Source organism: Pinus tabuliformis, chromosome J (assembly GCF_031772625.1).
Source record: "Pinus tabuliformis cultivar Carrire ecotype Pingquan chromosome J, CPIR1, whole genome shotgun sequence".
Classification (NCBI taxonomy): domain Eukaryota; kingdom Viridiplantae; phylum Streptophyta; class Pinopsida; order Pinales; family Pinaceae; genus Pinus; species Pinus tabuliformis.
The window spans coordinates 622,065,434-622,093,174 of record NC_142295.1 but is presented as its reverse complement, the minus strand read 5'-3'; the positions used below and the strand labels follow the sequence as shown (position 1 = coordinate 622,093,174).

General features: G+C 40.2%; 1 protein-coding gene across 4 annotated transcripts in view; it reads right to left on the bottom strand.

Moving 5' to 3' along the window:
* Positions 1-27,178, bottom strand: part of F2KP (fructose-2,6-bisphosphatase) — a 420,497-nt gene extending 393,319 nt beyond the window's left edge. Inside the window, exons 1-2 of one of the 4 annotated variants that reach the window (XM_089378232.1) lie at positions 27,025-27,178; positions 26,675-26,926 (exon numbers count right to left, since the gene is read on the bottom strand). In XM_089378232.1, the coding sequence (XP_089234358.1) occupies positions 26,675-26,863 (189 nt within the window). In that variant the 5' untranslated portion in view covers positions 26,864-26,926; positions 27,025-27,178. Of the gene's footprint in view, positions 1-26,674 lie in introns of all 4 variants that reach the window. The other 3 variants (XM_089378231.1, XM_089378235.1, XM_089378233.1) reach the window with 3 other exon arrangements.
* Positions 27,179-27,741: the final 563 nt, after the last annotated feature.

Here is a 27,741-nt window from a genome sequence, read left to right as displayed (position 1 = left end):
GCACATAAGGGACGAAGAAAATGACGTCCACTTGCCAGAATTCGATTTTTACACTTGGCATTGGAGTTCCATTCAACAAATTCAAATTTCTCTTTGGGATTGTCACCTCATGCCACTTGTTTAATCACTTTTACATTGGGATTGGCTCCAATGCCATTTGTCATTGTCATTCTTCATTGGGATTTGCTCCCAACTCTTTATATAATAGAGTCGTGGGCTCTCACATTGGAATAATATTGTTACTAGCTATTGTGCTTACGGAAGCGCTGCTGCCTTATACACTTTCAGAAATATCAATAAAGACTTTGGGGTTTCATTCATGAGATGTTCCTCATTTTCGAGTGTGAATTGTTGAGCATTGGTATAATTCCTTTTACTCATGCTTTGATCTAATTTGCTTCCATATGCTCTTGTAGATTTGTTAATGTAGAGTTATCTTGCATTGACATTTGATTTAGAAGTATGCTCTAGGTATAGAATGCTCTAGTTGGTTTTAAATAAATCTCTAGGGTTTCTTATCATTGTTTATTGCTAAATTTATATGGAACTAATTCTTGATTGAAGTTTTGTAGAGAGAACATCTTGTTGGGATTACAGAATCAAGCGTGAGGGGAAGTCTTTGGAGAGACCAACCCACTTTTGATACATTCTTAAAGGAGCTCTCATTTGTTCTTTGAACCTTCATAGTCTTATCTTACAAAGTGGTTTTGCAGGGATTTTGGCACATAGCTTGTACACAAGCCGAGAACTTCTAAATTTAAATTTCTTTTAAAAAAACATTGTACTTCATTTCCTTCATTTGTTATCTAAGAGCTTGAAGATGGCTAAGCAAAGACAAGAGTTTACTCTCACTCTTTAGCTTAGCCTTTTGTAGATTATAATTTTACATATACATTTTATCTTGCTGATTTTTCCATTAATACTTAATTTATTTTGCAGCCATTGTTTGGATTGTTTGCTAACTCTTGTGTGGCAGATTTTGAAGAGCAACTTCCCGCAACATCTAACAAGTGTTTGCAGGACCTTTGGCAAGTGTTGGGAGTTCGATTTCCAAGGATGTCGTGAGCCCTTTTGAGACTTATTTTGACCATGTTGAGTTCACTAGAGGGCTGCCCATTTTCCTCTTTAAGCCATGGGCATTTGGAGGAAAATCACACCTTGTTTCCCTTGCATAAGTTTTGTGTCTTGTCACTACTTTCTCAAGGAAGGAGGTCTAGTGTCCAAGTTTCAAGCAATTATTGTGAGGACTCTCCTTGAAGTATAGTTGAGAACTTTGAAGGGCCCTCTTCTCATTGTAATATTAATAAAAGATCTAACTTGCTTGTGGGAGTTTTGGATTTCTCCCATGGTATCCTATCTCCCCATTTAGAGGGAGGCTTCTCTTGGGTGGATTGACATTTGCATAGTTTAAGCTTTCATACTTCATTCACTTACATGCATGCTTTAATTGGGTATTAACACAACCTCATTATCACATTTCATTAAGTTAAAGTTTGTTACAATTTCATTTGAGCTTTGCATTTTCTTTCTCATTGTTGCTTGGAGCTACAAGCTTACACTTTACTTTGGGCAATTCATCCTTTACATGCAAGCATTTTATATTCTTAACAAACTTTGATTCGTTTCCATTTATCTTGGTAAATTGTTTTATGAGCACTTGAATACATGTTTCAATTTTATGCTACATTGTTATCTTGAATATTGGAGCAATTTATGCCCATTGTCTATTTGAAACAAATTTTACTTTCAAACAAATTACTTGTATCATTTTAATTCATTGATGAAACACATGTAACACTTGTAAGCTAATTTTATTCCTCCAATTGAAGTTATAATTGCAACTTATGTTGAACACTATTTCATTTTCAAGCATTGCAAATCAATCTCTTTGAGGCATTTGCATGTATCAATATTTTAATTTGGGGAATTAACACATTTTGCATTTCATCTAGGCATTTTAGTGTAGGAAGGCCCCAAGACTCATTAAAATTTTACCTCCAACATAAGTTGGTTGAAGTAGACATCTTAGGGATCCTCTACTCCTCTATTGACTCCTCACTGTGAGATCCATATCATTGGGCGAAGGTGAGGTCTGAGGATTGAAGAGTTAAATTGTAATCTTGTTATAGAGCTAATTAATAAAATTAACCAAGAGCACTTTCTTTACATTTACTTTGTTGTTTCATGTTTCATGTCTAATTGCATATTGATATCTTGGTTTAGTACTTCCTTTCTTTTACATTTCCAAGTTAATTACTAATTTTTGGGTTTTGGCAAGATATGTTTCACATGTTTTGATTTATAAAGTTGATTATCTCAAAAGCATTTTGTATCTTACATATCTTGTGCTAACAATTCTTATTTACATTTCAGGGTTACTTTGTTTTCTCTTTTGAGAGCATTGCATTTTACTTTGAGCAAATATATCTTTAAATTGTTGAGCAAATTCCTTATAAGGCACTGGTTTTATGGTTTTTAATCATATTAATGATTGGCATTGTTATTTCAAGTTGCTCAGTTCATATTTGCCCATAAATCCTTAAAAGTAATCCATTTTCATTGTAACACTCTCCTAGAAACTCACATCTTTTAACTTGACTTTTAATTAGGGACCCCCCCCAGCTAACCTAGGAGATAGCTCAAACGGAAAGAGTCGGGATTAGTGTGACAGCCCCTTCTCTGAGTTCCCTGCCACCAACCACACCTTGTGGGGTTGAAGGCTTTTCTCACTAACTTGTAGGTAGGTGTAGGCAACAGGGTCAACACGTCTAAATAAAGAAGGATGCACAAAAGAAAACAAAAAACAATAGCAAGTTTCTGAATCAAGCGCAACCTCTAGATTTGGTAGTTCATCTCCTCATGGTACTTTTGCAACCTCTGAAAATAGAAGAACAATAGCAAGTTTCTTGAATGTTGCTGGGAGGGATGATGTGGATGGAAAGGTGGTCTAGTTTCTTTGTGTTTGCGGTGTACCATTCAATTTGCTTCACTCTCCCTATTGGCATGATATTGTTAAGGGCATCAATGAAGCCCCAAAAGGATACAAGAGCCCCAATTATGAGAAAGCTAGAACTATGCTATCAAAAAGAGAAAAAGCAAAGGTTCAAAGGGCTTTAACACCTTTGACAAATGAGTGGGTGGATTGTGGGGTATCCATTGTATCAGATGGTCAGACAAATGTTAGAAACCAACATTTGATAAATGTTCTTGGTGTTTCTGTCAGCGGTGCAGTGTTTCTTGCAAGTCATGACTCCTCCTCCATCAGAGCAACTTCCCAAAACATTGCAGATCTCCTATTGAAATCAATCAAAGATGTTGGTCCTAATAATGTGGTTCAAGTGATCATTATTAATGCAGCGAATTGTAAGGTAGTAGGAAAAATTATTGAGCGTACTCATCCAGACTCTTTTGGTCTAGGTGTTTGGTGCACACATTGAACCTTTTGATGCATGATATTGTGAAGCATAAAGAATGTGGATGGATTAACGAGCTTTACAAGAAAGGGAAGCAACTCACTAAATTTATCACAGAGCATACAAGGGTAAACTACTTTTATGGCACTTACTCCAAGTTGCAATTGCTTAAACTTTCAAAAACAAGATTTGCAAGTTATCACCTCACCTTTAGGCAACTAGAGAAGGTGAGACAAGCTTTAACTAATATGGTGACCTTTGAATCATGGGATGACATTAACACTGATAGAGATGGTGCTAATGTAGTCAAGGGCACTATTCTTGACAGTTACTTTTGGTCACAGATTAAATATGTTTTGCAATTCACCAAACCAATTTATTACATGATCAAGTTTGCAGATTCAGATTGGCCAATAACTAGGGAGGTGTATGAGCAGATGGATAACATGTTGGGGAGGATTAAAGACATTGTTGAGCCTAGAGATATCACCTTGTACAATTATATTCGTGCAAAGGTGGAAAAACGATGGGAAATGCTAAACATTCCATTGCATGCCTTAGCATATGTTCTGACACCTAAATACTATCATCCATCATGGCTTTCAACACTAGCACCTGGGGGGGAGCAGGATAAAACCACACCTAGATCCAGAGGTTCTATCTGGTTATATGAAAGCATTGGATAAATGTTGATGAGGAGTATGTCATGTTACAGAAACAATTGAGCAACTATACGCTTGGCACTGGTCCATTTGGGAGCAATCATGCAATTAGAGATCGAGGGAATTTCTCTTCTTTTGAGTGGTGGAACATACATGGAGGTGCTACTCCACTTCTACAAACTTTGGCATTACGGGTGCTATCACAGGTGGTAAACACTTCTTCTCCAGAGCGGTGTTGGAGCTCTTATCCTTTCATCCACAATGTTAATAGGAACAAGTTAAATTTAGACCACGCAGCGAGCTCAGTTTATGTTCACTACAACTTGTGATTATTGTCCCATTATTGTGACAATGAAAAAACTAATAAAGACCTTAAGCTTTGGGACAAAAATCCATAGGAGGCAAATTTGGAGGATGGAGTGTTCTTATTAGAGCAAATGGAGGATGCTCTTATCCAGGATGATGATGATCAAGTTGAGATGCCACCCCCATCCGGTCTCATGTTTCCCAGGTTCCATTCTTCAACACCAATAGCAAGGGCTTCATCTTCATCAATTCCACTGCAACAACTTCCACAGCCACCATCTTCTTAACTGCCACCACGTGGTCATCAATTCCGCTGCCACAACTTCCACAGCCACCATCTTCTTCACTACTACCACGTGGAGGCTCACATACGATTTGTGGTGGAAGGAGGAGAGATTAGTAGATATATTCACAGTTTACTACTTTTGTCATAGATTAGACTTGTAGTCTTGTTGTGAATTTGAACTTTTCTGTCTCACTCTTCCTAGTTCAGTGTGTACTTGGTGGTGGCCAAGTGGCCTATTTTGTAAACATTATTATTCGAGCCACCATCTTCTTAACTGCCACCACGTGGTCATCAATTCCACTGCCACAACTTCCACAGCCACCATCTTCTTCACTACCACCACGTGGAGGCTCACATACGATTCGTGGTGGAAGGAGGAGAGATTAGTAGATATATTCACAGTTTACTACTTTTGTCATAGATTAGACTTGTAGTCTTGTTGTGAATTTGAATTTTTTTGTCTCACTCTTCCTAGTTCAGTGTGTACTTGGTGGTGGCCAAGTGGCCTATTTTGTAAACATTATTATTCGAATTTTGAACATGAATCATGTTGACGGTGGCTCACTTGACAGATAAGTTATTTGAATGTTTTATGATTTTATCTTCTAAATGTTTTATGATATGCTTAAAAATTTGATGTATGTTTGTAATTACTAGAACCTAGATGGTTGATGCTCAAATAATTAATCATTGATGTACAATGGATGCAATATATATCTTGTTTATGTACAAATATGCATGTCTTCATATCTTCTACAACTAATTTGGTATTTTGGATGTTTTTTAATATAAATGCAAAAAATATAGAAAATAAATAAATAAAAAATAAAAATTGATATATATATATATATATATATATCAATGTGGAAAAAGTCTAAGTCGAGATTAATTCAGCAAGGGTCCAAAAGTTGAAAAACTCGTTAAAGTCTGGAGTTTTTTGAAAAATTCGGAAAAATTAAAAAAACACAAAATTATTCATTTTTTTTAATTTTTTTTTAACATCTAGAGTATCCACAACATCAAATAAATGCATTTCCACATAAACATGTAAAGAAAGCTAATATATAATATGTATATGAAGTCTAGTGCTACATCACATATCAAAATAGTGAATCAACTCCTGAATCTTGAGTCCTATTTGAGTCTCTCTCAAGAGTCAAAATATCAAAAAAAAAATATAATAAATGTATATCATGAGTCATCTAAAAGTCATCAAGTAATCAGTCACTGAGATCCTCTTCCCCTTTTACGAGAATAAGGAATGGCTTTGCCTTTTCCTCTAGAGGAAGAAGGCCCTGCCCTTGGGGATACAAATGGACTCAATCGTCCTCTAAAAGCCGATGGAAGAGGTGGCCCCTGTCCTATGCTGCTGCTGCCCATCCTAGATGGTGTCACCTCCTCATCATCCTCAACCAGCTCTGCCTCCTGACCTTGATGTTGCTCCTCCTCCTCTACCTCTGGCTCTCCCTCCCCTGCAACTGCTACATCCTCTAGATCCACACCTAACCAATCCGGGATCGAGTCCATGATCAGTCTCTCAGTCTCGACCCTCCATGCAGCGGTGGTATCAATATTTTTTTGAATTAGTGACCGGAGAATCCACAGTATGAACATTTTTATACCAACGTTTCAAATCCCAAGTGGGATCCATCATCAGGATTGAAGAATGATGATAAAAGAAGAGCAATAAGGCAGAATAAATATCTGCCGCTCTTCTTGTTATCCTCACTCTACATCTTTCGAGTAAAAGTATTTCACTCCAAGTATCCCCTCCGTATAGGGATAAGATTTTGGATTTAAGAGATCTGTGGTTTGTATCTTTTGAATCAGTGACCGAAGAATCCACAGTATGAACATTTTTATACCAACGTTTCAAATCCCAAGTGGGATCCATCATCAGGATTGAAGAATGATGATAAAAGAAGAGCAATAAGGCAGAATAAATATCTGCCGCTCTTCTTGTTATCCTCACTCTACATCTTTCGAGTAAAAGGATTTCACTCCAAGTATCCCCTCCGTATACGGATAAGATTTTGGATTTAAGAGATCTGTGGTTTGTATCTTTTGAATCAGTGACCGGAGAATCCACAGTATGAACATTTTTATACCAACGTTTCAAATCCCAAGTGGGATCCATCATCAGGATTGAAGAATGATGATAAAAGAAGAGCAATAAGGCAGAATAAATATCTGCCGCTCTTCTTGTTATCCTCACTCTACATCTTTCGAGTAAAAGGATTTCACTCCAAGTATCCCCTCCGTATAGGGATAAGATTTTGGATTTAAGAGATCTGTGGTTTGTATCTTTTGAATCAGTGACCGGAGAATCCACAGTATGAACATTTTTATACCAACGTTTCAAATCCCAAGTGGGATCCATCATCAGGATTGAAGAATGATGATAAAAGAAGAGCAACAAGGCAGAATAAATATCTGCCGCTCTTCTTGTTATCCTCACTCTACATCTTTCGAGTAAAAGGATTTCACTCCAAGTATCCCCTCCGTATAGGGATAAGATTTTGGATTTAAGAGATCTGTGGTTTGTATCTTTTGAATCAGTGACCGGAGAATCCACAGTATGAACATTTTTATACCAACATTTCAAATCCCAAGTGGGATCCATCATCAAGATTGAAGAATGATGATAAAAGAAGAGCAATAAGGCAGAATAAATATCTGTCGCTCTTCTTGTTATCCTCACTCTACATCTTTCGAGTAAAAGGATTTCACTCCAAGTATCCCCTCCGTATAGGGACAAGATTTTGGATTTAAGAGATCTGTGGTTTGTATCTTTTGAATCAGAGACCGGAGAATCCACAGTATGAACATTTTTATACCAACGTTTCAAATCCCAAGTGGGATCCATCATCAGGATTGAAGAATGATGATAAAAGAAGAGCAATAAGGGCTGCTCTTCTTGTTATCCTCACTCTACATCTTTCGAGTAAAAGGATTTCACTCCAAGTATCCCCTCCGTATAGGGACAAGATTTTGGATTTAAGAGATCTGTGGTTTGTATCTATATTGTCCAATGAGATGGCTTTCACATCAGTAGGTGTCTGAAGTTGTCTCACCCACAATCGAAGATTGTAGTAGACGTAGACCATGTCATTGAGGCATTGGGACTCCAATCTATATTAGGGTCATAGATTGTAAATTAGTACTTAGAAAATTTAAATATTAAAAATAATCAAATGAATTCAAAAAATTTAATTTGAAATTTTTTTACCTATTGCGTTTTTTGTTGTGTATTTTGTCAAATACACTCCAGTTGCACTCACACCCAGAGGAACTGTATGTTTGGTTGAGCACTCGAATGGCAAGCTTTTGGAGATGGGGTACTCTGGCACCATAGCTTGTCCACCAAGCATCTACAAGTTAAAAGAAAAATGAGAAACATGAAAAAAAAACATTGAAATTCTAAACTTGAAAGTTTGAAACAAACTGAAGCTTACCTGGCATGTTGGTCGCCCTATTCTTAATAGTCATGGTAAAACCAAATGTGCCACCTCCCATCCTATAGACCTCCATTTCTTTAGAAATATCTTCACATTCTTACTCAGATGACACCATCCTCTCGACACAAGTGAAGAATCCATCCATCACCTCGGCATCAAATCTGAAACCACAGATATAAGAAAATGCGGGGTTGAGGTAGATACTTGCAGCATGAATGGGGCGATGGAGGGTATTGTTCCATCGCTCATCAATCACTCTCCATATGACCTGTTGTTTCTCAAACCCCTCGTCTCCCTTATCTTCATAATAAGCATGAATGGCTTCTTTGGCCCTATCCATGGCCTCATACAAGTAGCCCATTGCGGGCTTGTCTCCATCAACCAACCGAAGAACCCTTACCAAAGGTTCTAAAATGGCACACACCTCCTCTACTTCTGCCCAAAAGCTCGATCATATGAAACTAGTCTGCATATGCCCTCTCCCTCTGGTTTGCAGCTAATAGATAAAGCAAGCCAATCCGCTAAAAGAAACATGCCCTTCACATCCCATATAGAATTCAACAGAGACTGAAGAGATATGAAAGTAGTGGCAAATCGTGTAATGGTAGGACGCACCAACTCTTTGTTCTTTATGTATTTTCTCATCAAGCTAAGCACAGATGCATAATTATATATAAATTTTGTTATGCTCCTGGATGATTCAACAATATCCCTCACAATAGGAATCTTACCTATATCCTCCAACATCAAGTCAATGCAATGAGCAGCACAAGGTGTCCAAAACAAGTTAGGATACCTCTCCATAAGCAACTTGCCAACTGCAACATAATTTGCAGCGTTGTCCGTTATGACTTGGACAACATTGCTTGGGCCTACTTCCTGAATGAAGATGTCCAACAACTCACATAATGTGCGTGCATCTTTAATGTGTGCAGATGCATCAACAGATTTCATAAACATTGTCCCCTTGGGACAACTAACCAAGAAGTTAAGAAGGGTCCTACCCTTCTGGTCAGTCCAACCATCTGACATGATTGTGCATCCAGTTTGTTCCCATGATGCCCTAAACTCCTCTAATCTAGAAGTGCAATCAATCTTTTCATCTTGAAGAAGAGGCCCTCTCAATTCTGCAAAGGTGGGGGCTTTGTACCCCAGGCCAACGACAGCAACAGCATTAAACATAGGCTAATAGAATGGGTTTGTCTTGGCAATGTTGAAAGGAACATCACTCCATAGAAAAAAACAACCTGCCAGCTTCTGCCTTTTCCCTTTTTTTAATCACTGATTTGATGCCAGGTTGTGCACCAGCTATGGTTCTAGGAACAAAAAAAGATGAGATAGATGAGGGGTTGGGACCTATGGGTGAGGAAGGTGATGCTGAAGAACAACTGCCACTCTCAATTCCCCCCACTCTTGAGGCCCCTACAAGTTGGAATTTTAGTGTTGCCCTGGTGTCTTTTTCCTCCTCTTTATCCATCAATGATTGAATGGCCCGTCGGATGATTTCTGGAGTTGTATTTGGGCAAAGGTCAACATTTTGCCCCGGAATTTGCCCCAAATGGAATTTTAATCTGTTGATACCTCCTGACATATGCTTGCCACACAACTTGCAAGTCAAATACATTCTATTGATCCCCCCATATTCGTGTATAATATCAAGTTCACCATATTCCCACATAGCGTCCAAAAGCCTTGGCATTTTGTTTCAAACTTTGAACTTGAATTTAAACCTGGGCACAAAAAAAAATTGAAACAAATTAAAAATTTCCCATCACATAAAAAGCAAACACAAATGCAATAGTTGATTTTAGATTTTAAATGCCTCTTCTCAGTCACTTGAAAACACTCAAATTCAGTAAACAAGGATTTGAATTTTAGTCATTTTATTCTTGAAAGTTGAAGTTTTGCTTCAATCTAAATTCTAAACAATGTTTCCCTTTCAAAATCCTAGGCAAAAATAAAACATAAACAAACTAATAGAATTTTAGAGAAATATAGAAAGATTTAAAAAATCATGTGTAAAAAAAAACTAAGAGAGAAATTAAAATACATACCTGGCAGTAGCAATTCAGCACTTTGAATCTCCCACGATGAGCAGTGGAAAAATCTCCAAATATCCACCACAAAAATCACAAATATTCTCCTCTAGGGCAATGGCAAACCCCTATGAATCTCCGAATGGGAGAGAAAACAGCAAAAAATAAGATCATTTTCGCCTTTGCGACCTCTTTATCCTCGACCTGGGAAGGGAGGCCGACTTTTTGGGTCGACTCTCGATTAAATCGGAAGTATAACGATTAAATCACGATTTTTTCCTTTGTGAAAAAGTCACCAAAAAGTCGGGGGATTAAATCGTTTAGTTCAAAAAAACACGTTTTTAGGATTAAATCGCGATTTTTTGCAGATTTTTTCCACACTAATATATATATATATATATATATATATGCTTTCGAGAATGCTTCACTTCGTAGATTTTTGGAAAATGACACTTCCGACGCTTAGCTTCCAAAAAATGTCCCCGCTTAGTTCAACATTGGAACGTTTCACAAAATCCACTACCTATCACATCAAGGATTATAGGATCTCAATAGACATGTCACAAGTCAAGACACTCTCCTACAAGCATCAATTATCATGCATTTAGAGGCAAGAAGGTGAGCTATAATAGCCCCGACCACTTAGGAAGCATATGACGTAGTCCATTGGCCTAACATGGTTCTCGTAGGCTAAGGCAAGGAAAATTTAATAAGGGGACTTAATTCACCTAGGGAAACATTATAAAAATCTAAGGGGGTGAAAAGGGGGACACTTCCTAGGCAAGTGAAAAAACACTTTAATTTTATAGAGGGAAAAAATTATAAAGTGACTTCATAAAAGTTAAAAGGCTAAAATGGTGGAAAAAATGGTCATAAGTTTATAAAAGAGAAAAGTGAAGAGACTCTCCTCATTCTTTCACTTGCATTTTTGAGAAAGGGGATTCTCGGAGAGTTTTGGAGAAGAAGCTTAGGGTTTGAGAAACCCTAGCCGCCATAGCTAGCTTCAGTGTTGAAAGTTGAAACTAGACACCCTAATTGGTTCAAGAGAGTGAAATCACTCAGATTTCACCACTGTGTTTCAATGGAGTAAAGGATTTGCAAAAGATATTGAGGTAAAGAGTTCTTATCAGCTGATTATATCTTTTGGTAATGTGTTTTCTATATATTTTCTCTTACAGGTGACAGCCATAGCCAAATCTGGAAATTCATCTCGTTGGAAGAGTACCCATCAATAAGAACGAGTTTCCTAATCTATTGCTTGTGGGTTTGAGTAGTAAATGCGTCCAGCTCTCTGTTCTTGAAGCTGGCTAAGTTCCTTATGCATCTGGGACAAGTTTTCTCCTAGCCAAAGTTAATCTTATTGCTGGTTGTGGGTCATCTCTTCAACTTGAAGTTTTCTGTGCACAAGATAGTGTCTTCCCCTTCTGAAGTTAAGTTCCTGAGTTATACGCAAAGGCCACACTATTTATCTTATTGGAGGCAGCAATTTAGTGGGTCACTCCAGGCTTAAGAAAAGGCCGAGTTAGCAATCTCTTATGGGTCATCGAGTTGTGGTGGGTTGAGGGCCATATTCCCCTTCAAGGGCTGTGCATATTACCTCATTAAACCCATTGTTGAAGTATCGCCGTCTGACATTAATTTATGAACTGAAGTTTGAGAAGCTGCAATCATTATTTTATAAATAAAAGACACCAGAGGTCAAGCTACTAAAATATTCTTAGAGGCTCGAGTTTCAAAGGAAGATGAAACCATTTGGTTGGTTGTACATGTGTCTCTTCGATTGAACCTATTCCTGTAGCTTCACATGGTTGTAGCAGAGGACGTAATTCTCTGAAGGTTGTACTGCTTATATGTACATACATATATTAAGGGCTGAGCATTTCATCATGACCAAATCAGGTTCCCTTACTGTGCTTATTGTGATAAATTTCCTTTATCAGAATTAAGATGATGAATATGTATTTGCCAACGTATTAATAATGCAATTTATATCAGCATATGTGTTATTTCTGAGATAAAGATGTCATTCTAGTAGCTGGTACAATTTTGTTAGACATTCCTATCTTTGTATGTTGGTGTATAAGTTGAACAAACAAAAATTTACATCTACAATAGTATGTGAACAAAGTGTTTGACAGAAATTCTGACTGAAAATTACACTAGAAACTCAGTCATTTATTGGAAAATTTGGGGTATTACCAGTGGGGTATCTTACAGTGGTATCAGAGCATGTTCTTGGACAATTGTGAAGTCTAAGGGCAACTTGTTAGTGATGTCATGACAGAGGAAAGTCCTTTCAGAGGGATAACTTACAGGAGGAAACACACACATAGAGAACCCACTCCTATTAAAGAAGAAGATATTCCAGATAGTGAGAGTGAAGAAACACCAGATAAAGGGAAAGGGGTAGAAGAAACACCTGAAATAGAAGAACCAGACATGGGTGACAAGGGGAACAAGCCTTTAACAATTTGCTCAGTGCAATAAATGATTTGGCTAGAGGCCAAAAGGAAATGGTGGACCTGATGAGAGGGATGACAAAAAAAGGAACTTCCACCGGAAAAGAACCAATAAATGGAGAAGGGTCTAACAGTGCAAAGGGCAATCATGCTCATTGAGCACAGAGCCATTCACGCTCATTTAGCAAAACACCCAGACCCAACATGCCTCAGTTCTTACATGAGACAGCAGAGGACCAAACAGAGCAGTCTAGTCAAGGGATTCCTTATGCAGATTATTTGGAGGAATACAGAGCATTGGGACGGGAGTTCCAGGTTGTCATGAGTTTCACTGATTTCTGCCACCTTCAATTGAAGAGCAAGCCCAAAACAATTCAGAAGGCCTTGAGGCAGAATCACAAGCTACAAAAGACATTGGGGAAGGTGACCATCCCTTGCTTTGATGGGTCATCCAAATGCTCAGCTCGATCATGGGTACAGAAACTGGATACATATTTCCAGTTGCATCAGATGACAGAGGAGGAGGCTATCAAGCTAGCCACATTACACTTGGATGGCGAGGCCCATGAGTGGTGGTACCATGGGTTGGTGACAATGGGTCACAACAGTTTTTCATATATTGAGTTCACTCAGAGGCTCATTGAGCGATTTGACAAGAAGGACCCGGAGCTTCATTTCAGGGAGTTGGCTCAGCTCAGACAGACAAGCAATCTGGAGCCTACATTTCAAAGTTTCAAAGATTAGTAGTTATGGTCACGGATATCTCAAAGGCCGACTTGTTAATGCTAATTATAGAGGGGTTGTCGGAGCCTCTACGTGGATGTGTCAAAGGCTTCAAACCCACTACACTACGTGCAACAATTAACAAGACCAAGGATATGCAAGATGCCGCTTCTAAGAACAAATTCACTCCTAAACCCTCTTTCCCAGGATCTACAAAGATGAGATAGAAGGCCATTAAGGAGTTGTTAAGGTTAGGTCATATTCGACCTAGCTCCAACCCATTCGCTTTTTCAGTAGTGATGGCTAAGAAAGATGACACCTTGCGGATGTGCATAGACTATTGGGCTCTAAACAAGAGGACAATCAAGAACCAATATCCTATCCCCAAGATAGACAAGTTGATGGATGAACTGAGGGGCCAAATATTTTTCAAAGATTGATCTTCATTTAAGCTACCATCAGATTCGGGTTCGGGAGCAATACATCCCAAAGACAGCGTTTAGGTGCCACTATGGGCACTACGAGTTCTTGGTTATGCCATTTGGGCTAACCAATGCCCCCACAACTTTCCAGTCATGCATGAACCATGTGTTCAATAAACAATTGTGAAATACTTGTTGGTCTTCTTTGATGATATATTGGTCTACAGCAAGACTTGGGAGGACCATCTGATGCACTTGGACGAGGTTTTGGGGATTCTGGAGGAACAAGAGCTATATGCAAAGGAGTCCAAGTGTGAGTTTGGCATGACAAAGATGCTCTACTTAGGGCATGTGATTGGGCATAATGGGGTTCAGGTCCACCAGGAGAAAATTCAGGTAATCATTGAGTGGCCCACCCCAAAGAACATAACAAGAGCTTCCTTGGCCTCTACACCTACTAGAGGAAGTTTGTTTTGGGGTTTTTACAGTTAACAGCACCTCTAACAGACCTCACCAAGAAGGGAGCCTTCGGCTAGTCAGAGAAGGCATAGGAAACATTTGAGAAGATGGAGGTAATGAGTATGTGCCTTGTGCTTGCACTACCAGAGTTCACCCATCCATTTGTGCTGGAATGTGACACTTCAGGGTTGGGGATACGAGCAGTTCTTATGTAGGATCATCACCCCATAGCATTTGAGAGCCGCAAACTCAGAAATTATGAGCGACGCTATTCGATCTATGACAAAGAGATGTTGGCCATCATGCATGCATTGGCCAAATTCAGGCAATATCTAGTGGGGAACAGGTTCAAAGTAAAGACAGATCATAACAACTTGAGGTTCCTCATGGAACAGAAGGAACTGAGTGAGAGGCAACAAAAGTGGATTAGTAAATTGCAGGCCTACGACTTTGAGATAGAGTACGTCAAAGGCAAAAACAATATAGTGGCCAATGCTCTTTCGAGGATGCCACCCACTCTCTCACTCATGGAGATGGTAAATGATTGGAAGTCATTGTTTTTTTTAGACAAAAACGGTTATTTTATTTATTGAGCGCCATCAATAATGCAATTGGAGAATACATCGTTTTCCTGGAGAATCCAGCGATTACACAACCCTGGTAGAAACGGATTCAATAGCGCTGCCCTTTCGGATTTGTAGCCGATCTCTGGTGGCTAGATGGCCCGGTGGCAATAGCTCTCCCCATAGCCGCAGTCGGATTCGACAATCTCAGAACTCCTCAAATCGTTCTTCTTATTGATCCTTTGGATGCCCTTCCAGCAGAGAGAAAACGCAAGGCGATGAAACAGCAGCAAATCCAGCGAGCTCATTTTAGGGGATGTTGCAGAAACAGTCGATCTGGTTGACTGACATCGAACATTTGCTTCGCAAAACGCCTTGGTTGGCTTCCATATCTGCTTGGGAGTTTAAATTCCTGAGGATGTGATAGAAGGAGATCTTGTGAAATTTGGGCAAAATAGATCTGATTCTCCTGAGGATGATTGATAATTGGAGCTGCGAAGGATTCTTTTTGGAATGCAGAGCCTGAATAATAATTCTGGAGTCCCCGAAGACTGATATGGAACGGACGTTGCCTTTGATCGCTTGTGAGAGCCCCTGCCACAGAGCCAGAGCCTCCGCTCTGTTGTTGGATTCCTTGCCTAATCCCCAGGCAAACCTTAACTGCTCAGAGCCATCCGGGCACAATAGAACTCCGCCTCCTGCGAAACCGGGATTGCCTTTGGAGGTCCCATCAAAAAACAGGCAATGCTCATTCAGAGCCGATCTCCATTTTATGAACTCTTGCTCCTCCAGCCTGATTTCCCAATTAGAGTGAACGTTGATAGCGATGGCAGCACAATCTTTATGATTTGGGACCAAACAGTTCAGCCAGAGTTCCTCTTCTCTATTCAGGGCTTTCCCAGATTTTTTGGCAGTGTTGGCATCCAGAGTTTCTCCTAAAAGAGCTTTAATTTTGGTGATGACTTTGAGCGGGTTGCAGCTTTCATTTCTGAAAAGTCTGTTATTCCTTTCCAGCCACAGCTTTCAACAAACGAACTTGGGGATCCAGAGCCAGCAGTTTTTGAGAAGGATATTTTTGGAGAGACCATACGGCGACAATTTGCTCCAGGACTGGAAAAGGTTTTGGATGTTCCTCGGGAGTTCGAAGTTATCAGCATTTAGCATGAGGACTCCCCTCCAGACTTCTGATGCAAAGGGGCATGTTAAGAACAAGTGATCAGCTGTTTCTTCCTCTGACTTACACATATTACACCAGGATGGTCCTTCCATTCCTCGCCTACGGAGATTATCTCGAGTGAGAATACTATTATGAGCTAATGTCCAGCAGAAGAAATCAATTTTGGGAAGAGAGGGGGAGTCCCAAATAAAATGCCATTGAGCCGGGTTTGGGGGAACATTCGGGATGGCCTTGATGCTTTTGTATCCTTCAGCAGCGGAATACGAGCCTGTGACAGATCCCCACCCTCGTTTGTCTTTTGCTGAAGCTTTTACAGGGGCTTTCCCTTGTAGCTTATCCAATAGAGCAGAGGCTTCACCCTCCAGCCACTGAGGGACCTCCCCCAAATGCCAGCTTTCCCAAAGACCATCCTCCGACCAAGAGGAGATATCCCAAAGAGTGTTCAGGTTGCGATCTTGAAGCCGGTCTCTGATATTAGAAATTTCTTCCTCCTGATTCATCGGTTGGTCACCTAGAATAGGATCATCCCAAATTCTTATTTTTCGCCCATTACCTAGAATCCAATACAGATTACGACTAAAATGATCCCAAGCTTTGATGCAGAGATTAAAGACAGGAGAACCTTTGGTGGAGCGAGGCGGATGGTCCAGACATCTGAGGCGCTTCCCATGGAAATATTTTCTCCACAGGACCTTCTTGCTCCAGCTAATTTTCCCAGAGACAATGTCCCAGAGCAGCTTGGTTCCCAAGGCCAGATTTTGAGTAGCCAGATCGCGGATTTGTAATCCTCCTTCCATAAATGGCTTTTTAATAGTATCCCATTTAACAAGGTGCAGCCTTCTTTCGTTGTTTTTCCCCCCTTCCCACAGGAAGCGTCTGAGCAGAACTTCCATCTTGTTGATGAAGGTTTTAGGGGCCAAGAGGATAGAGTGCTGATATAACGGAAGACTTGAGAGGACCGCTTTCATCAAAATGATCTTCCCTGCGTTATTCAGCCATGAAGCTCCCCCGGCATGAATTCTGTTTTTGATCTTGTCCAGCAAGGGCGTCCAATGGGCAACTTTGGAAATGGTCCTGAAGATAGGAATCCCCAGATATTTGAAGGAGTCCCAATCCCAAGACCATTCCATTTGGAGAATCCTTGCAATATCAGATAGTTCCCTGGCCGAGCAATTCCAACTATATACTGTGCTTTTAGTATAATTGATCTTGCTGCCCGAAACTTCTCTGTAGCTGTCCAGCTCCTTCTTGAAGGATTTTGCAGAGTTTATGCTTGCCCCACCCAACAAAAGCGTATCATCAGCAAATTGGGCATGGTTTATGTCTTTGACCTGATGAACCATACGGAGTCCAGGAAGGATTTGAGACTGGAGATTATGATCCAGTTGGAAGCTGAGAACCGAGGCTTGGATCGCGTAGAGGAGCGGGGACAAAGGGCAACCTTGTCTGAGGCCCCTAGAGGCTTGGAAGAAATCTGAAGGACGCCCATTAACTAAAGGCGCAATCCAAGGAGAGGCAATGCAGGCTTTTATCCAGTTAGTGATAGCTGGAGAAAAGCCCATTTTTTCCATAACCATAAACAGGAATTCATGCTTTACCCTGTCAAACGCATTTGCCAGGTCAAGCTTAATCACCATACCTTTTTCCTTTCGGTGATAGCTTGAATGAACAGCTTCTTGCACCAGCACTATATTATCAAGAATTTTCCTCCCTTTGATGAAACCACCTTGATTTTCCGGAATAATGGCAGGAAGGATTTTTTTGAGGCGGTTGGCTATAATTTTGGTTATAAGCTTGTAGCTGGAGTTGCACAACGAGATTGGCCTAAATCTGCTGAAATTAGCTGCTCCTTTTTCCTTTGGTATCAAGGCTAGAAACGCTAAATTGATGCCGCCTCCGATCTTGGCACAAGATTGGGATCTCTTAACCATTCTCAGAAGATCAGAACCAATGTCACACGGTTCGAGTTCGAGTTCGAGTTCGACAATGATTAAGTTCGATTCGAATTCGAATTTTTCGATCAGGTTCGAATGAGGTTCGGCATTAGGTTCGACTATACATATTTTTCAATATATATATATTTATATTTATATATCTAAATATGACAAAATAATAGAAAATTCAAAATCAATCCATAAACACATGAACACAAATTCTTATTAGTAAACATACAAAATTAAAAGACAAACAAATTTAAAAAAAATCCAGAAAAAAAAAAAAAAAAAAAAAAAAATATATATATATATATATATATATATATATATATATATATATATATATATCAAAAAGCTAACAGCCGTATATATATACAGCAAAAAGCTAACAGTCGGGACTACGCACAATCGTCACCGCTACTTACAAAGCGGACCCATTGTGCGACTGTTTCCCATTTTTTCCGTCAATACGAATGAATCTTATCTTGCCGGACGACGCACAACCGTCACCGCTACTTTATTCGGTAAATAAAACAGAGCGGACCCATTGTCCGACACTTTCCCATTTTCTCAGTCAATACAAATGAATCTTATCTTGCTTTCAGTATTTTCCACATACATATATTTATTTAAAACAGGGACCGACGATGTCTTGGTTGATATCGATGCTATCCTTACGCACCATCATTCTCCGCGCTGCAGTCAATTCTTGGGGGTCCGCGCCATCACGATATTTCTTTCTTACCAAGTTACCATATCACATCTCATCTTTGCAAACCAATTCGCGTCTCAGTTCTTTTAAATTTTTCCAAGACTGATATTGAATAAGAATTCAAATTCGCCGAACTTGAACGAACCTAAAAAAAAATTTACGGGTTCGGCGAATTTCGAACCTGAAGCTTCAGGTTCGCCGAACCCTGTGACAGAGATCAGAACTGATTATATCCCAACAGGAAAGGTAGAATCTAACAGGGAACCCATCCGGACCCGGAGCTTTGTCCGGTTCCATACTGTCCAAGGCGCTTCTGAGTTCATTCATGCTGATAGGGGCCATCAGCATAGCGTTGGTAGGATCTTGGACACAATGAGGAATCATATTCATCGGATAGATCTGGGGATCCAAAGGTGGTTCTTCCGGGGCTGAGTAAAGATCTTTAAAGTAATTGTGAGCTGCCCGCTTTATTTCTTCGAAGTCTTTGACCACCACATCTTGATGGTGAATTTCTTTAACTGATTTGAATTGCTTGCGGGCTTCAGCGTGCTTGTGGAAAAAGCTGGTATTTTTGTCCCCAGCTTGTAACCAGAGAGCTCTGGATTTTTGCCGCCAGAATTCTTCTTCTTCCCTGCTTGCTTTGTGAAAATCTTTTTGCAGGTCAACTTCTCTCTGAAGAAGGTCTTGGGTGACTTCAGTGTTTTCCAACGACATTTGGTGGATTGCTAGAATGTCCATGGCCGCTTTTCTGTTGGAGGAGGGGGATTTCAGCGTTCTTGCCCAGTCCTTGAGTCTTCTTTTGAGCCTCCTCAGCTTTTCTTCCCATACATAGAAGGGGGAACCTTGAACCGGTCTATTCCAGGCTTCAGAAACCTTCTCTTGGAACCCCTCATGCTGAAGCCATAATGAGCTGAATCTGAAGGGAATGGGCCCAAGATTTTCCTCCGTGGAGAGCTCAAGAATAATGGGTTTGTGATCCGAAGTGCTGTTTGGCAAAATCTTGGACGAAGCCATGAGACCACAGGTCAGGAAAGAGGATTGAACCAGAAAACGGTCTAACCGAGCTGCGATATGATTTGGACCCACTCTTTTGTTGGACCATGTGAACTTCCCGGATGAGGGCTTGAAATCCTCTAGATCCCATCCCAATATGAGATCCTCAACCCATTCTCTTGCTGGGTCCCTGACCGGGGTCCCTCCCCTTTTCTCATTTGCAGCAAGAGTAACATTCATATCCCCAGCTATGATAATGTTTTCAGGGTTGTTCAGAGAGAGATAGGACGAAATTGAATCCCAGCATAGTTTTTTATCAGAAGGGAGAACAGGAGCATAAATATTGAACAAACTTACTTGATGACCGGAGTCTTTGTGGAGGAGCTTCGTGAATATCCAGTGGGTGGAGTTCTCTTTTTGAAGCAGGTCATATATAGTGCTGTCCCAGAAGGTAGCGATTCCACCGGAGGCGCCTGTTGCACTGACAGCACAACCAATACCTTTTCGCCAGAAGGATTTGCTGGAATTAAGGAGGAAATTTTCCTCCATCTTTGTCTCCTGGATTAGTAGGATTTCAGGCGAGTACATTCTGACTATATCTTTTAGGGCATCTTCTTTTAGCTTGCTGCCTAATCCTCTGCAGTTCCAGGAGACGTACTTCATTATTTATTGGCTTGGGGGATTGTGGCTCCTTTTGGAGCCGAGCCATGCTTGCGCCCAGACCTTGTATTCATCATTCCCTTGAGAGTTTTTTGGGATCCTTGAAGAACATCCCTATAGGTTTTCTCCTCTCTTAGTTTCTTCTTGGATTTTCGCCCCCTGGATGACTTGATAGGGGTGACTTGAGAGCTGTCTGACTCATCGGTTCTTCCTTCTGAGTCTTCATCCGATTCGGAGGCCAGGCTTATGTGATCTTCATTATCTTTGTTTCCTTCAATGCCTCCTGAGGCTGGGGGGGTGATTGTTTCAGTACCCGTTTCTTTTGCTTCCTTCATTGGGTTTTCAGTTGCTTCTTGAGTCTCGATGGTTTCTGCGTTCCCACCAGAGGAGGTTCCCACTTTTGGATCTTCATTGTTCTTCAGATTGGACTTCGGCTTCTCCCCTGAACCAGAATTTTTCTTTTCTGTTGGTCTTGGGATGGCCTTTCCCCTTTTGATTTCTTTCCATCCCTCCTCGTCTTCCTTAGTCCCGACTTGGGATTTGGGGCAGTTCCGTTGGAAGTGTCCGTGTTCATGACATGTTCTGCACTTGAACGGAAGTTGTTCGTAGTCCAGCTTTTGATAGTGCTGCCATTCTCCCACTGTGATTTTAATCGCTTCGGGAAGCCCAGCCTCTAAGTCAACCTCCACACAAATTCTTGCACAAGTGTATTGGCCTTTAGTGTCTGCTTTGTCAATGAATCTGCCCAGACCGTTCCCGATCTTTTGCAATGACTGATAGCTCCAGCAGTGGATCGGAAGGTTGGGGAGCCTAACCCAGACTGGAACTTCCTTCGGAACATCTACTGAGGGATCAAAATCCGGGGTCCATTTATTGAGGTACAGACCCTGGTTTCCCATGAAATACGGTCCATTCCTGAAAACCAGATCCCGGTCTTCTTTGGAGGTGAACTCGAAAATGAAGAAACCTCTCCCTACCGGATAACAGATCACATTGTTCTTCAACTGAGGCCTCCAGTTGCGTTGAATCCAATCGTCCGTGATTTTAGTAGAAGGCCAGCGCCCCATGAATTGCCCGACCAATCCTCTATCAGCAAGGGCAAGAGCAATTTTGATCGGCTGATCTTCTTGCAGGGCTATCTCTGGCACTTCCTCGAGTTTCTTAATGAATTTAGGGATGTCTGGGGCTGGGCGTTTCTTTCCTTTCTGCTTTAATAATCGCCGAAAGGCTTCTTCAGAGGATAGCGGAGAGGTGGGAGAGGATTCCCCACCCCCAGGATCACCCATGGCTGCCTCACAGGAGCGCAACCTGGAATCTCAGATGTCCCTGCGCCCTTTCAACGCCAAGAAAACAATCTATGGTGCTCAGAAAAGCACCCAGCTAACTCACCGCTACAGAGAGAAACGGTTCCAGGGAGGAAGCCGGATCAGCCGCAGAGGGCCGAGGCCGCCGTCACGAATCCTAGCAGAGCTCCGCCTCCAGTTAATGGACCGATTCCATTGGAAGTCATTGTTGCTTGTGGAGTATTCAAAGAATAAATTTGCCTGTGAAATTCAAGATGGGTTGATTCATGATGACAGGTATCGAGTTGTGGATGATATCATTTACTACAAAAACCGGATCTATCTGGTGCCAGAATAACAACTCAAGGAGAAAATTATGCAGGCATCTCACAGCTCACTCTTAGCGGGGCATCTGGGGTATGTAAAGACCTACAGGAAAATTAGGGAGAGGTTCACTTGGAAGGGCCTCAAGATGGATGTGTTGAGGTTCATGAAGGAATGCAACACTTGCCAACAGAACACACTCATCTAGCAAGCTTACTGCAGCCAGTCCCTATTCCGGAGCAGAAGTGGGAGAGCATTTCCATGGAATTTATCATTGGGCTACCTCTGGTGCAGGGCAAAGACTGTATATATGTGGTAGTAGATCAACTCACAAAATTCGCTCATTTCTTTGCCATACCATCAAAATACTCAACAGCACAAGTGGTCGAGTTGTTCTTCAAGGAAGTCTTCAAGTTACATGGGTTGTTGAAGACCATCATCAATGACAGGGATAGTAGGTTCATGGGTGGCTTCTAGCAAGAGCTATTCAAACTTGTGGGGATTGAGTTGACAGTGGACACCGAGCACGAGCGACCACCCACAAACTGATGGACAGACAGAGATAGTCAACAAATGGTTGGAGGGCTATCTTTGGAATTATGTAAACAGCCAGCAAAAGGCATGGGTAAAGTGGTTGCAGCTGGGGGAGCATTGCTACAACACCACTTTCCACATGTCCATCGGCATGACACCCTTCAAAGTGTTATATGGGTATGATGCCCCAACATTTGCAGATAGGATATTTGGGGATAGTTGGGCACCTAGCCGCCATAACTAGCTTCAGTGTTGAAACTAGACACCCTAGTTGGTTCAAGAAAGTGAGATCACTCAGATTTCACCACTGTGCTTCAATGAAGTAAAGCATTTGCAGAAATTATTGAAGTAAAGAGGTCTTATCAGCTGATTTTATCTTCTGGTAATGTGTTTTCTATATATTTTCTCTTATAGGTGACAGCCATAACCAAACCTGGAGATTCATCTCGTTGGAAGAGTACCCATCAAGAAGAACGAGTTTCCTAGACTATTGCTGGAGGGTTTGAGCAGTAAATGGGTCCAGCTCTCTGTTCTTGAAGCTGGCTGAGTTCCTTATGCATCTGGGACGAGTTTTCTCCTAGCCAAAGTTAATCCTATTGCTCGTCATGGGTCATCTCTCCAACTGGAATTTTTCTGTGCACAAGACAGCGTCTTCCCCTGCTGAAGTTAAGTTCCTGAGTTATATGCAGAAGCCACACTATTTATCTGATTGGAGGCAGCAATTTAGTGGGTCACTCCAGGCTTAAGAAAAGGCCAAGTTAACAATCTCTTATGGGTCATTGAGCTGTGGTGGGTTGAGGGCCATATTCCCCTTCAAGGGCTGTGTGTATTACCTCATTTAAACCATTGCTGAAGTATCACTGTCACGCATTAATTTCTGAACTGAAGTTTGAGGAGCTGCCATCATTATTTTATATATTTAAAAGACACCAGAGGTCAAGCTACTAAAATATTCTCAGAGGCTCGAGTTTCAGAGGAAGATGAAACCATTTGGTTGGATGTACATGTGTCTCTTCAATTGAACCTATTCCTTTAGCTTCACATGGTTGTAGCAAAGGACGTAATTCTCTGAAGGCTATACTGCTGATATATATATATATATATATATATATACAATAAGGGCTGAGCATTTCATCGTGACCAAATCAGGTTCCCTTACTGTGATAAATTTCCTTTATCAGAATTAAGATGATGAATATGTATTTGCCATCTTATTAATAATGCAATTTATACCAGCATATCTGTGTTATTTCTGAGTTAAAGATGTCATTCTAGTAGGCTGGTTACAATCTGGTTATACATTCTTATCTTTGTATGCTGGTGTATAAGTTGAACAAACAAAAAAATTACATCTACAGCAGTGTCTGAACAAAGTGTTTGACAGAAACTCTCACTGAAAATTACACTAGAAACACAGTAATTTATTGGAAAATTTGGAGTGTTACAGTTTACCAGTGGGGTATCTTACATGAGCACTCCATGGGATCCATTGTCTATTTCATTAAGCACCAACATAAGAGTAAATAGGCATGTAAAATACGAGAGCACTCTTCCATAGAATCCTGTCTCATCATTCCACAACAACAATGCAAGAAGCAACACCATGAAGCACTAGCACCACAAGTAAGCTGATCCAAAGCATAAAGTCGAAAGATAACCAATACATCATATCATCACCAACTATCAACACCAAGGAATACGTCACTGCCATCCATCACATATGAGTCTGTGACCATGAAAAAAGCAATATGACCCAAGACACCTAATCCAATCATCATGGTGAAGTAAGAATATCATCATTATGCTGAACCAAAATGCACATCCTCCAGCAAAAGTAAAAGGTTAGTATCATTAGTTAATCAGCATCCCTGCAAATTACCCCTGAAATATGTCAAGTTATGAAAAATCACACAATTACCACTTATGCCAATATGAGGGGTAAGAGGGGCATTTCAAAAAGTAGATGTCAAAGAAAGGTAGAGCTTTCTTCTTGAAAAAATTATCATTTTCAATAAAGATGTAGGAATATGAGCCTCTTCAAGATCATTTATTGATAATGAAAAGAAAAATTAGAGATCAGTTGAAAGCAATTGATGGAACCATTGAAGAAAAAGATATGGTAATAATTTTAGCAAAAAGCCCTCTACCTTTGTATGAAAATTTAGTTGAAACCTTGAACATAACTTCTGGGAATGTTGATCTGACAATTGAGAGAGTGAGTAATAAGCTTTTATAGAAGGATAGGTGTAAGAAGCGTTATAGTTGCAGCAGTGCAAATGGAGATCGGTAGCCTTAAGAGCACAGCTCAAGGAAAAAGGCAAACATGAAGATGGCAACAAGAGCTCTAATTCATATACTCAAGAACCTGGGAAATGTATGAAGTGTTTTTAATGTTGCAAGTTGGGATATAGAGCCAAGCTTTTCAAACTATGGTTTTGAGATCAAAAAACACAACCAAAGCCATTCTTCTAAAGATCAATCTGGGAACAAACAAGCCAATGTAGCTGAATGTAAAGAAGAAGAATCATCTTATGTGTTTATAACTAACATAAAAGAGTGATTGCGATCACAAAATATCGGTACATTGATTCAAGTGTATCAAGACATTTTACTAATTATAAAGACTGGTATATTGATTTTATTGAGGACATACCAACATTGAATCTATGGTCTTAAGTGGCGGAGAAGAATATAGGGTTGAAGGCAAGGTAAGTGTGGAATTTCAAATGAAAGGTAAGAGATTGCTATTTAGGGATGTCTACTGTGTCCCTGATTTGCATAAAAATTACTCTCTGTTAATTGGATTACGCAGCATAGCCCATATTTAAATGTTGTCTTTAGTAATAATCGTTGTTTTAATGTCGGCAAAAGGAGCAGAAAGATGATTTGAATAGGTGTGGACGAACAAGGTTTTTTTTCCGCTTGTGGTTGGTAAATAGAAATTGATGATTACATGAGAGAACCTAGAGAAACCAGAAGCAAAGCTGCAGATTTAATTTTATGCTTGTGCAAGTTGAATGCGCAGCCTGTCTTTTCACATTAAAGCCTTGTGCAAACTGTTAATATTGATAGTCAAAGGAAGCTTTAGTTAAAAAAAATACCAAAAATTTAAAAACAGATATTCGACAACATAAGACTATGATACAAGTCAAAAAAAATTTTAAATAGTAGATTTGAAAGAACCTACCATGCAGGATATGGGAGTGAAAAACTGCTGAGGTGGTTATCCACATTATAAAAATATACAACATAGTTTGCCGAAATGTGATGGTTTGAATGCCAAACCACTAAATGGATATTTTTCTTGGCGAACCAGTGCCACGTGGGTGTAGCTTTGGATGGGCAGTGACCAGAAACTGATAAAGGACGTCTCAGCATTTTTGGTAGAGAACGTGAGGGCAAGGCTCTACGTCCTCGGCGATCTCTCCTCCCAAACAGAAATTTCCGTGCAGTCTCCAAGTCCCTGGGGGCAAGGAAACGTAGGCGACGTGTCCCCAGGGAGACAAGTCCCTTGAAAAGTTGCCTTGCCGTTTAATTTCCGCTAATTATTTAACACGGTAGAAAGTAGCCGCAATTCAGGCAAATTCTTTCCAGGGAGACAAGTCCCTTGAAAAATTGCCTTGCCGCTAAATTTATTTAATACAGTAGAAAGTAGCCTCAATTCAGGCAAATTATTTCATACTTTTTATGTACAACCGTGGAAGTCTACTGAGGCCACAAATTTGCTTGGAGAGTTATTTTTTTTTGGAATGGGGGCAATTTTTTTTTAAATCTGTTTTAGGAGTAGGAATAGGAGTGGGAGTGTTTGAATTGTTTTTAACTGTGGAAATGGATTCAGTATTATTGAAAACTCTTTGAACACTTAAAATTACCTACATTTTCCAAAATTTCGAACTAAATTTTTGAGAAAAATCGTACAGGAATTTCCATAGAATTTCCACAAATTCTATGTATGGCCTGGGTAGACTACTCTGTTTTGGAAATGGAGAAACTCGTTCACTCTGAGGTGACCTGACTAAAAATATTTACACTCGGTCATTTTCAAAACTGAGTGAATCTTCCCATTAACAAAATCAATGACGGAAGTCTGAAGGTAACTGAATTTCAGCAGAAAATCACCATGAGTGAGCAAGTTCCAGGAATTTCATCAAAAACAGAAATTATGCCCAAAAGGATAAGGGGGAGCAGAGGTGGCAGGTACATGAATGAAAAGTTGCTCGTTATAGGCAAACAATGAATGAAGGAAGAGTCTAGGAATCCGATAACTTACAGCTTTATCGGGGTCCCATGAGCCAACAAGAGGCGCAGAACCATAGACATGAGGAATAAGGTCTCTATTGATCTTGGAGAACTCCATCTTGAGTGAGACATAGAGTTGCCCCCCTGCATTTTCAAGCCCTTCTTCTTCTCCTGCGTTTTCAAGGCAGTTATCTGAGGCCTTTGACCCACCAGCACCCATAGTAGGACTAGGTGATTCAAATCCCTTCTTTTCTCTGACAATTGAATTGGTCTAGGCTGCCTTCTGTGACATACAGACTAAAAAGAAATTCATATAAACGAAAAAAAGATGAAGGAATTTTCGTCGTGATGAAGATAAGATCAGGCGATAGTCAGCATTACAGGAAATCCGTTTGATGTAGGGTGAGTTTGTTGATTACGGTCGTAGTCAGTCTTTTGTGGCCTTCCGCTGCTGCGCATCCTACGATCGTGCCGTAAGCAGGCACTTGTGGTCTTCCTCTACTGCGCGTTATATAATTAGCCTTCCCCTTATATATACACACTAGATAAGGTAATGATGTAGAGATTGCGTGGTAGTTTACGAGGCTATTCTATGCACAAATTGTGTTTTCCTCTGAGATTGGGTGGCAGTTTACTAGTCTATTTTATGGATAAATGGTTATATATGATCTATTTGCCCTTTTTTTTAAGCTTCAAAATAAATATTCCCAGACAAACTTCTCACTAAATAGCTACAAGCATATTTGCATAATTTTTCTTGTTGTCTTTGAAGGCCTCACATTCTAAAATGAAATGTTTTTTTGTTTCCACTTTTTCGGAAGAACAAAAAATTCATATGCTATGTTCCCCTCCTCCCTTTGTATAGGGTGATAGACAAATTGTTTTTTCATCTGTTTGATATATGATGTATTTGGCCTTTTTTTGTGAAGCTTCAAAATAAATACTCCTAAACAAACCCCTCACTAAATAGATTATCCCAAGAGCTAGCGTCGAGCATATTTGCATAATTTTTCTGGTTGTCCTTGAAGGCCTCACATTCTAAAATGAAATGTTTTTTTGTTTCCACTTTTCCGGAAGAACAAAAAATTCATATGCTAT